The 10804-nt window shown below is 33.5% G+C and overlaps 2 protein-coding genes and 1 long non-coding RNA gene across 3 annotated transcripts; all 3 read left to right on the top strand.

Moving 5' to 3' along the window:
* The first annotated feature begins 868 nt into the window (after nucleotides 1-868).
* Nucleotides 869-3603, top strand: LOC122591450 (protein DETOXIFICATION 16-like). The gene is made up of 8 exons (XM_043763718.1): nucleotides 869-1103; nucleotides 1175-1714; nucleotides 2461-2531; nucleotides 2626-2682; nucleotides 2758-2930; nucleotides 3069-3178; nucleotides 3263-3349; nucleotides 3430-3603. Exons 1-8 carry the CDS (start codon nucleotides 903-905, stop codon nucleotides 3601-3603), a joined length of 1413 nt encoding a protein of 470 aa, XP_043619653.1. The 5' UTR covers nucleotides 869-902.
* A 1080-nt stretch (nucleotides 3604-4683) lies between these two features.
* Nucleotides 4684-5439, top strand: LOC122593944. The gene is made up of 3 exons (XR_006322902.1): nucleotides 4684-4784; nucleotides 4885-4910; nucleotides 5229-5439. It is a non-coding gene; the product is annotated as an uncharacterized LOC122593944 (long non-coding RNA).
* A 2534-nt stretch (nucleotides 5440-7973) lies between these two features.
* LOC122591448 (protein DETOXIFICATION 17-like) lies at nucleotides 7974-10245 on the top strand. The gene is made up of 8 exons (XM_043763717.1): nucleotides 7974-8186; nucleotides 8270-8814; nucleotides 9007-9093; nucleotides 9191-9247; nucleotides 9323-9561; nucleotides 9718-9836; nucleotides 9915-10001; nucleotides 10102-10245. Exons 1-8 carry the CDS (start codon nucleotides 7986-7988, stop codon nucleotides 10243-10245), a joined length of 1479 nt encoding a protein of 492 aa, XP_043619652.1. The 5' UTR covers nucleotides 7974-7985.
* The last annotated feature ends 559 nt before the right edge of the window (nucleotides 10246-10804 follow it).

Here is a 10804-nt window from a genome sequence, read left to right as displayed (position 1 = left end):
TCGTTAAATCATGAAATGACATTGATCCATATTCATGTTTAGCACGGTATCTAAACAAAGGGATAATAAATGCTTCAACCATTTAAATCTACTTTAAGAAACCATACTTAAATATTTCTGGGAGCATTGGTGTGTTGCTAGACACTAACCAATGTTATTACCTTCATTTGTTACGAGCTCAAGTAGGAGCTGTTAGTTTGTGATCACGTAAAATGAACGTATGTCCGGAAATGATTTAAGCCTACAGGGTCACACGTTTCGATTCAAATATAGTTAATATTAATTGATTTATTAATTAATATGGATCACAAATAAGTTAGCGAACGGTCGTTAATATTTAACGGTTACTAGCTAATGGTCATTAAAGTACGATTAGGGAAAGTTCTAGAAAAGACCATAGGGGGCCGGCCTCCCTACTAGGTTTCCTAGTGAAACCCTAACTTGATTGTCAAGTTAGATTAAACCTATAAATACTAAAGCTAGGTTAATGGTTTTTATAACTACAATTCCAAGAGAATTAAACTCAAAATCTCTTCTCTCCTCCTCTCTTCTTTTGGACGGCCAAAGCAAGGAAAACCTTTAGGGTTTTTCGGTTTTCGGGTTTGAAGAAGAAGATCAAGCCAAAGGTTGCTCGGTTCGTGATCATGTGCTAGCACACCTATATCGGTGGATCGTGTGTGCAATCGTAGAGGGATTTACTTCAAATCCTTTTAAAGTTTCTTTACTTTATCATCTACATTAAGAGGTATTCCTTCATCCTATTTCAAGGTTAATTATTTGATTACATGGTTTGATTTGCTTCCCTTGCGTACTCGTGAATAATGATATTTAGTTCTATATTCCAACAACATCGACCACTAAAGCTTCACATACCTCATTTGGGTCAAAAATCAGAAAAGAGGATGACATCCTATAGCAAAAAGCAAATATTGTGTGAATTCAAGAAACTGTTATACTTAGCAGGGCCTTTGATTATTATGAATATGTTGGTCTGTGCGTCATCAATGATTTCACTAGTGTTTGTTGGTCATTTGGGAAAGCTGGCTCTCTCTGGTGCTTCAGTGGCTACTTCTTTTGTTTCTGTCACTGGTTTAAGTTTAACGGTTGGCTTATTTGAATCTTTTTCTTTTTTTGTCGCTTTCTTTTCCTCTTATTTCATCTCAATGGTGAATAGGTTGGATTGTCTACTGCTCTAGAAACATTATGTGATCAATCTTTTGGTGCAGCACAGTATCACTTGTTAGGAATTCATATGCAAAGAGCGATGATTGTTCTTTCATCAGTTAGTGTCCCTCTCGCGGTCATGTGGTTTTATGCAGAAAAAATGCTTGTGTTCTTAAGGCAGGATCCAGAAATCTCAGCTGAAGCCGGGTTATACAGAAGATATTTGATTCCTTGTCTTTTTGCAGATGCATTACTTCAATGCCTTGTTCGTTTTCTACAATCTCAAAAAAATGTTATTCCTATGATGTTAACCACTGGGATTATGACTTCACTTCATGTTTTAATATGTTGGATTAAGGTATTTAAATTTGGGTTGGGAAGTAAAGGCGCAGCATTGGCTAATGCAATTTCTCTTTGGATTAATGTGATGTTCTTATCGGTTTATGTTCGTGTTTCACCTTCGTGTAAGAAGACTTGGACTGGCTTCTCAAAAGAGGCTTTCCTTAAGATTCCAACATATTTGAAGCTTGCAGTTCCTTCTGCAATCATGATCTCGTAATGCTAGTAAAAGTTCTAGATTATTTTATTTCGTATTTGTTTATGATTTTTGTTAACAGAAGTTAAAGGTTCGATTCTCATTCTCAGCAAGGCTGGAGGTCCTTTTTCTACCTCTGATAGAACTTAGAAGAATCCTCTCTACCTTAGGTAGAGTCAGTGGAGGAGCTATGTGAATCCCACAATGTTTATTAAATTCTATTTTTTTAGTACTATTTTCATGTATGTATTTAGTTTTAAGATAATTGGTAACCCCAGACTGGTGTAATTGAATATTGTATTTTACTTTTACATTTCTTAGGACTATGAAAACTGTTCGACCACCCCAGGTAAGGTTATCTACATCTCAACCTCCCTCGTACACCTTCGAAGATGATATTGAGACCCAAGATCCGTATAAGACGACATTGGGTTTACTTACTTTTTCTAATAACAATTATGTGGGTGTGCATAAAAATGTTGTACTCTTATCATAATATTCAGGCCGAGAATTTTTTATATCCAACTAATTATAACCTTTTTATACATGTTACTAGGACCTGCCATTAAAATACTTCTTTATTTATTAATGACATATATTTACAAAAGCTTTTAGCTCTCACTAAACCCGGTATGAATGGGCCAATATACTAGCTTTATTTGTTTACATAAGATGCAAAAGTAAACTTTCATATACATTAAAGAATGTTTTGCCTTTCTTATCAACCCATACCTAAAAACTTGTCATTGTTTATATGTTTCATCTGCTTAGAGATATGGTCATTTCAGATGATGGTTAATCCACAGTTTGAAGCTTCAGTTCTTTCTATAAGGTTAATCGATGTCTTTTACGCAAACATTTGAGTTCTTTATTACTCGTATATATTAGGTCATCTAAGATTGGCTAATGGATTATCTGTGTGACAGCTTGAATATAGCCACAATGATGTACCAAGTTCCTCTTGGTCTAGGCGACGCCACAAGGTGATTTTGAGCATTTAAAGTTATTCAATGTAAATTTTGTTTTCTTTAATTACATTTGTTCCATATTGTTTGCAGTGTAAGGGTTTCAAATGAATTAGGTGCATGTGGTGCAATAATATTGATTTCAGGCCGAAAGTTATGGGGTTATTGTTATAGCAGTGACAAAAAAGTTGTGAGTTACATTGCACAGATGCTGCTTCTTGTTGCAGGATCTCATATTATTGACGGCATCCAATCTGTGCTTTCTGGTAATTATAATCAGCCCATGAATTATTTTTGTGCTTTAATAAGTATCAATTATAATCACAACTATTATTTATACTTTTATACTGCATTCACATTCGTTCCTTTCAAATTACAAATACATTTTGATTTTAACTTGCTAGGTGCTGTCAGAGGAAGCGGACGACAAAAGATCGGTGCAATTATGAATTTGGGATCTTATTATCTTATCAGAATTCCTTTGGCTGTCTTATTTGCTTTTGCATTTCATTTGGCTATCTTATCGGACATTTGCGTTTTATACTCAATAGCACCCTCATTTGAAACATTCTCTTAGTAGTTTTCTCTAATTATGCAGGGACTTTGGTTGGGGATCATTGCAGCATTAATCTCACAAGGGCTTTCCCTTTCTATTTTAACGTTACGCACTAACTGGGAAAGCCTAGTATGTCCCTATCCAACTTATCTTATTTTTTTGTGTCAGAAAAAATATTGTTATGTTTGTTTAATTTTTTGGAATTGCAGGCAAACAAGGCTACTCATAGAGTGAATGATTCTATTATCAGAGATGAAAGCATTGTAGCCACAAATGTGAATGAAGAAGAAACTTCAAGGACAGAGACAACCCAATGCGTAGAAAATCAAAATATGGTGCATGAATGTTATAGAAACAAAAAGGATACAAGCAACTATCCTTAACAGGGCAACTCCAAGGATTATATATAAGCTAGGGGAGGTTTAAAGTTACATATAGCTACTGGAATAATATGTGAAATGTTGCTATATTATATTTTCAGACAGTATCTTATGTCTAATGTCTAGATGATGGAACGTCTATATAATCTCACTTAAGTAATATTTCATCACAACCTATCGTCGTTTATGGCTCTCTTTGAGCCATTTTCTTTGGCAACAAGAGCATACAATCGTTGCGTGGCAACAAGAGTATCCAATCGTTGCTCAATAAACAAGAAGGAAAATAAAATGAACATTTTTTGTGGATAATATCAAACAGAATACCATGCGTCGTTAAACATAATCGAAAATCATATCAAAATCTTTCTATCCAGGGACTCGGAGACGCCATTTTATGGCATATTGGCGTCAATGAAAAAGTTAAGGGAACATAAATAAACAGTCGTACCTTTATCACTGTGTTTACTTTTGACACCAAACAAAAGCACCAAGGAGAAGTGACACCAAAATAGGATAGCTGAGCTTTAGACCGTCTACTTCTTTTGAGTTGGCGTGCATTTCCATTCCTGCGAAGAGAAAATTAAGTGAAGGCAGCTAGCACAAGCTTCGCTATAAGTAACAATGTAATTATTTCAATCTAAATAAAATATTGTTTGTTTAATTATGTAAAGTATTTTTAGTTACTGATAATTAACTGCAGGAGATATTAACGGGATATCAAATACGGAGTATCAATTTTTCTATTAATACAATGGATGATTAAAAAAAGAAAAATTATTGATCTTCCTACTTAAATAGCCTAAAAAACCTCTTAATTATATAATTGTCACATTTGTCAAAATCAAAAGATTAGATTAGGAGAGAATAAGTGAAAAACACTTGTCGGGTAGTTAATGAATTAAGAGGATTATTGAAACAATTTTTAGGAGAATTTATCATTTACCTTAAAAAAAAAGTACTATAATACCTTAAATTATATCGGTGGAAAAAAAGTACTGTAATACCTTAAATTATATCGGTGGAAAAGAGTTCCTAAACACTCATGTTTTTTGTTTTTGGTTTCTAATCTAAGGTGGTGTGTGAAATACCTTTCTAAAACGATGTCATTTCATATTACAACAAAATTTTCACCATGTAAGCTTCTACCCCTTCTTCCATCTTCTCAATTGTCACTGAATCCACATGTACTCTTCAAACTCATTCTCTTAATCCACAATTTTCTTCCATCCTCTTTTAATCATCTCCCATCACTGACCTCTCTTAATCATCTTTTTCTATCTGTAGGTTGATTTAAATTGAAAAGATACCAGGTAACTTTTTCATATAATGACATTAAAATTATTTTTAATTAAGGCTTGATTCTTCGTTGAAATGTTAATTCAACATATAGGTGTGATTGTTCGATGAGATTTTTATATAATAAATCTTCACATGAGTGTTTGCTAATTTATTTTTAACATGCACATCAACTGCTCGATTAAATATCTGAGTGAATTTTTTTTTATTATTAATGGTTATGTACTTGGCAGACCCCATTGTTGGATGAGATTTTTGGGATGGGTTTAAGTGCCTTAATGATGTTAGTTTATTATGTTGCCCATAAATAATCATGTAAAAGGCATATGCAGGTTGTACCCGTCATACAAAGGAACTTGGACATGATCAATGAAGTTAATGACAATGGCAAAGAAGATGGACATGAATGAGTAATAGAAAGACGCATTTAGTTCGGCTGAATTTCAAGACATTATTAGTTAACTAGCTCAACTTAACAATGTAATAAACACTTATGTACTTCAATTTTTTTAATATTAGAGATGATTCATTACTTTTTGCCTATAAAACACTCTATCAAGATACACTTGTAAAACTTGGATATATAAGCAAATCAGCTCATCGAAACTTTAGACTACAATTAACCATCGTAACAACTTAATCATTAACAAAAAAAAAAAACTTGGTTGTTTCATTTGGAACAAAAAAGTAGTAAATGAATAACAAGGTAGCCTTAGCAAATATAGTTACATCTGGTCCCGTCACAAATATCCATTTGCATCAATCTCCACTTCAATATCTTCTCTTATATCACTTTCATTTTCTGACCCTATCAAACATCCATTTATATCGATTTCGTCAATTAAATGTGATTCCAATGGCGGATTCTCTAAATGAACTTCGACATTCATATTGTTTTGCATCTCCTAGATATACAAATCATTTTATATTTGTAACTTATTACTAAAATCTTTAACACTTTAAAGTAAATTAATCAGACAAACACCATGAAAGAATGAACTATAATCACATGAAACATATAAATTTTTTCACAGCAAAAAGGATAATATAAAATAAATACTTGAAAAGTTAGGGTTTTATTATTCAAAACGAGAGAAAGTACCCGTGCGTTGCGGCGGTGAGATGGTGGAGGTGATAGGTCATAAGAAGTGATAAGTCATAGAGTGTGATTGTCAAATGCTTTAGCCATACGGGCTTTGCCACCGAATTTAAAAATTCGTCGAAAGTATATCGAATAACATCTCTATAGAAAGAGCATGAAATTTTAAGAACACCCATACAATTTTTATAATTTATTGATATACGGTTTTGAGATAAAAGATTTTAAAGGAATAAAATGATTTATGGAGGAGAGAGAAAAAAATGAGTGGTTGAGATTTGAGGAGGGAGAAGAAAATGAGTGGTTGAGATTTAAAGATATTATATGTATATTAAGTAGAGATGTTTAATTTAGTGAATAAAGAAGAGGGGTATATTAGGTACTTCAAATTCATCTTTTGAGAATTTGAAAAAAGGGGATCCTCCTTTAAAAGATAACGAGACTATAGATATAGATTATTAGATAGATTGGGATATATATTAACCTCTTCAATATAGATGATATATAACTCAAAGAGAAATGGAGAAAACAGGTTGCTCAATAGGATGAAGAGGAAGAGACATGAAGATTTGGGAGTAACGATTGGAGAGGGAGTCTGATTTTGGGGGACTTTCACTTCGGTGGATCTGGAAGCAGCCTCTCTACTTTATGTAAGGGTAAAGTCTGTCTACACTTCTCATTTATTTTTGAGAAGTGTGTTTTTGGAGGTAGAAGGTCACGCGGGTGAAATTTTGTTTTAATATGAAACGATGTCGTATTATTAAGGTATTTCATACAAGCTAGGTGTCTAACTGTAACAACATCACCCTCACTTTCCCTTTTATATATATATATATATAGTGAAGGTAGTGTTAATGTGAGAAATAAAACATGGGACAAAATCATGAGAATCGCTAGTTTCCCTCTCTCTTTCTTCTAGGTGTGGTTTTTAAATTTTTATTTTTATTTTTTGAATTATTTTTATGTTTTTTATTTTCTTCAAACAAAAACCCATTACAAATAAAATATAATATATATATATATATTGTAAAAAATCATATGAGTTAGGTGTTGAAAACGTATAGATACAGTACTGGTGTCGCCCTAATCCGTTCTAAAGGGGTTGTCACCGGACGCATATGGAAATGATATGGATTTGATGGGCGGCAATCCAAGAGATGGTGGCAGTTTGATACGGTACGGGCATAGCCCTTAACTGTGTGGGCTAAGCTCTTAGAGATGTTTTTTTAATAGTTCTCAACATTTTTTTTGTTCTCACTTGATCACTTCACTATATATATACACACACACACATATATATGAGAAATGGGAATATATGATCGTTAGACACCTAACTTGGGTTAGAACCTCTCATTTATTGATTTTCTAATCCATAAAAAACATGAGGGACCAATAGAATATACATTATAAAATAAATATTAAAAAGTTAGTATCTGGATGGTTTTACTCTCAAGTTTACGCCACATACTCATTTTTCTTTATATATATATATATATATATATAAAATATATATATAAGAGAATATTTGGTTCTAGACACCTAATATTTGGTGTAGAATGTACCACTCAAGATATATTAATTAATACCGTAATAAACATGGAGCAAACATTTATTCATTATATAATAAATATTATAAAATTAGTATGCATGGGAGATGTTATACACTCAAGTTCAGTTGGAGTGTCCTTTTTAGATACAATCTCTTATAATAGAACATTATTAAGAAAACCCAAATGGGACAAAACTTATAATATTTATTAACAAGTAGTTGCTAGTGGTTACATCTGACTCGTAGAGGTCAAAGCATTACAAAAAGTATAATGCAGGTAAGATAATGTGATGTATAATAACTTAATGGGAGGTATCTTCCTTAATTTTTTAAGAAAAACTTTACATCTCACTAAATATGTAGTTGCCAAATAATATAGTATTAGGAATGGGGGAGGATGAACATCAAAGACAACATTTGGGTCAAAAATCAAAAAAGAGGATGATGTCCTATAACAAAGAGGTGATATTATGTGAATTCAAGAAACTCTTATACTTAGCAGGGCCATTGATTATTGCAAATGTGCTTGTTGGCGGGTTATCAGTGATATCGCTAGTGTTTGTTGGTCATTTGGGGAAGCTGGCTCTCTCTGGTGCTTCAATGGCTTCTTCTTTTGCTTCTATCACTGGTTTGAGTTTGATGGTTGGTATATTTGTATCTTTTATCCTGCTTTTTTTCTGGTTTGATAGTTACTTAATGTGTATTTGTATTTCAATGGTGTATAGGTTGGAATGGGAAGTGGTTTAGATACATTTTGTGGTCAATCTTTTGGCGCATCACAATATCACTTATTAGGAATTCATATGCAAAGAGCAATGATTGTTCTTTCGTCAATTAGTGTCCCTCTTGCAGTCATATGGTTTTATGCAGGAAAATTGCTTGTCTTTTTAAGGCAGGATCCAGAAATCTCAGCTGTAGCCGGGTTATACGCAAGATATTTGATTCCTTGTCTTTTTGCATATGCATTACTTCAATGCCTTGTTCGTTTTCTACAATCTCAAAACAATGTTATTCCCGTGATGTTTAGTACTGGGATTACGGCTCTACTTCATGTTTTACTATGTTGGATTATGGTATTTAAATTTGGGTTGGGAAGTAAAGGCGCAGCATTGGCTAATGCAATATCTCTTTGGATTAATGTGATGTTCTTATCGGTTTATGTTTGTGTTTCACCTTCGTGTAAGAAGACTTGGACCGGCTTCTCAAAAGAGGCTTTCCTTAAGATTCCAACATTTTTTAAGCTTGCAGTTCCTTCTGCAGTCATGATCTGGTAATGCTATTGACAGCTCTAGAGGCTGATCAAATAAATCCTTGATTAATTTATTAATGATCTTTACAAAAGCTTCTGAGCTCTCACTAAACCCATATGATTGGACCTTTACAATATGTATTTGTTTACAGATTAGCCAAAAGTAACTTTTCATATACGTTAAAGAAAGTTTTGCCTTTCGAATATGAACAGCTTAGAGATATGGTCATATGAGATGATGGTGTTGCTATCTGGTCTTCTTCCCAATCCACAGCTTGAAGCTTCAGTTCTTTCTATCAGGTAATCGATCGATGCCTTCTAGTTCTACACAAAAACTTGAGTTCTTTATTTTGCACTTTATCATCTAAGATTGGCTAATGAATTATCTTTGTGACAGCTTGAATATAGCCGCAATGATATTCCAAATTCCTCTTGGTCTAGGCAGTGCCACAAGGTAATTTTAAGCATTTAAAATTATTAGATGTCAAGTTTGTTTGTTTTAATTACATTTGTTGCAAATCGTTTGCAGTGTAAGGGTTTCAAATGAATTAGGTGCTGGACGGGCACACGCAGCACGTGTAGCAATACATGTTTCTATGTTTTCTGCAGTAACCGAAGGCGTATTTGGTTCAATAATATTGATTTCAGGCCGAAAAATATGGGGTTATTGTTATAGTAATGACAAAGAAGTTGTTAGTTACATTGGACAGATGATGTTGCTTGTTGCAGGATCCCATGTAATTGAAGGCATCCAGTCTGTGCTTTCAGGTTATATCCGGCCCATGGATTATTTCCTTACTTTAAATTATAGTATCATTTATTCGTCGGGTGTGACCATCATGACAACTATTATATATACTACTATTCTTGTTTAACATTAATTTTTGCTTGAAATTACAATATATTTTGATTTAAACATGCTAGGAGCTGTTAGAGGAAGCGGACGACAAAAGATTGGTGCGATTGTGAATTTGGGATCTTATTATCTAATCGGAATTCCTTTAGCTGTCTTATTTGCTTTTGTATTTCATATGGGAGGAAAGGCAAGGACATTTGTGTTTTATTCCCATTAAAAGCACTCATTTGAAAGATTTTCTTATAAAAGTTCTGTAATTATGCAGGGACTTTGGTTGGGGATCATTGCAGCATTATTCACACAAGCGCTATCCCTTTCGATTTTAACATTACGCACTAACTGGGAAAGCGAAGTATGTACCTATCCAGCTTATTTTATTTTTTATGTCTCATCTCTCGATCATCAAGTTTGTAGTTCATTTCTAATGTTTGTTGATTTTCTTGGAGTTTCAGGCGAAGAAGGCTAATCGTAGAGTGAATGATTCTATTATCAGGGATGAAAGTATTGTAGCCACCAATGTGTGTGAAGAAGGAACTCAATCGAAGATAGAGACAACCCAATGTGTGAACGATCGAAATATTGTACAGCAATGTTAAAGCAACGACGTAGATACAAGAAACTATCGTTGACACTTAACAGGGGAAATCCAAAGATAATAAGTTCGGGGAGGCTTACTTCTTCATTAATCATTATAGCGTAAAGATACATATATTATTCGAACCAATATAAAAAGTGTAATTATATCACGACATAATCCTATGTGGCTATGTCCATTGGTTTTGGTCTTTTGGGGCGTCTGGTAGCTTACTTCGGGGTGATTCGGATTGTTTACAAAGAGGAACCAGGGGATATCTCGTCACTGGCCGGGGTCATGATCAGAAAGTCAAAAATGTCTATTTGTAAGTTCAATAGTATTTCACTATTTCAACATTAAATATCGTAGTTTTTGGTTCTGTATGAGCTATGTTTTTCAGCTACAAGACCGCACAATCTTCGCTCAACAAAAATGAACACATTTCGTTGATAGTATCAAACGAAACAATGCATCAAACATTTGAGAAACTTAATCGATCTAACTAAAAAATTGAACCATGTCTCTTAGCTCACTAAAAAAAAAAGTCCATCTGCAAAAAAATTTGTGCATTGTCAAATAAA

Source organism: Erigeron canadensis, chromosome 3, assembly GCF_010389155.1.
Source record: "Erigeron canadensis isolate Cc75 chromosome 3, C_canadensis_v1, whole genome shotgun sequence".
NCBI lineage: Eukaryota > Viridiplantae > Streptophyta > Magnoliopsida > Asterales > Asteraceae > Erigeron > Erigeron canadensis.
The sequence above is the reverse complement of the archived record's forward strand: the minus strand, read 5'-3'. Positions and strand labels throughout refer to the sequence as shown.

Coding starts and splice junctions, on each gene's coding strand:
- LOC122591450 (XM_043763718.1), top strand. CDS start 903: ATGACATCCTATAGCAAAAAGCAAATATTGTGTGAATTCAAGAAACTG. Junction 1,104..1,174: donor TCACTGGTTTAAGTTTAACG/GTTGGCTTATTT, acceptor AATGGTGAATAG/GTTGGATTGTCTACTGCTCT. Junction 1,715..2,460: donor CAGTTCCTTCTGCAATCATG/ATCTCGTAATGC, acceptor TTTATATGTTTC/ATCTGCTTAGAGATATGGTC.
- LOC122591448 (XM_043763717.1), top strand. CDS start 7,986: ATGATGTCCTATAACAAAGAGGTGATATTATGTGAATTCAAGAAACTC. Junction 9,094..9,190: donor GCTTCAGTTCTTTCTATCAG/GTAATCGATCGA, acceptor TCTTTGTGACAG/CTTGAATATAGCCGCAATGA. Junction 9,837..9,914: donor TATTTCATATGGGAGGAAAG/GCAAGGACATTT, acceptor GTAATTATGCAG/GGACTTTGGTTGGGGATCAT.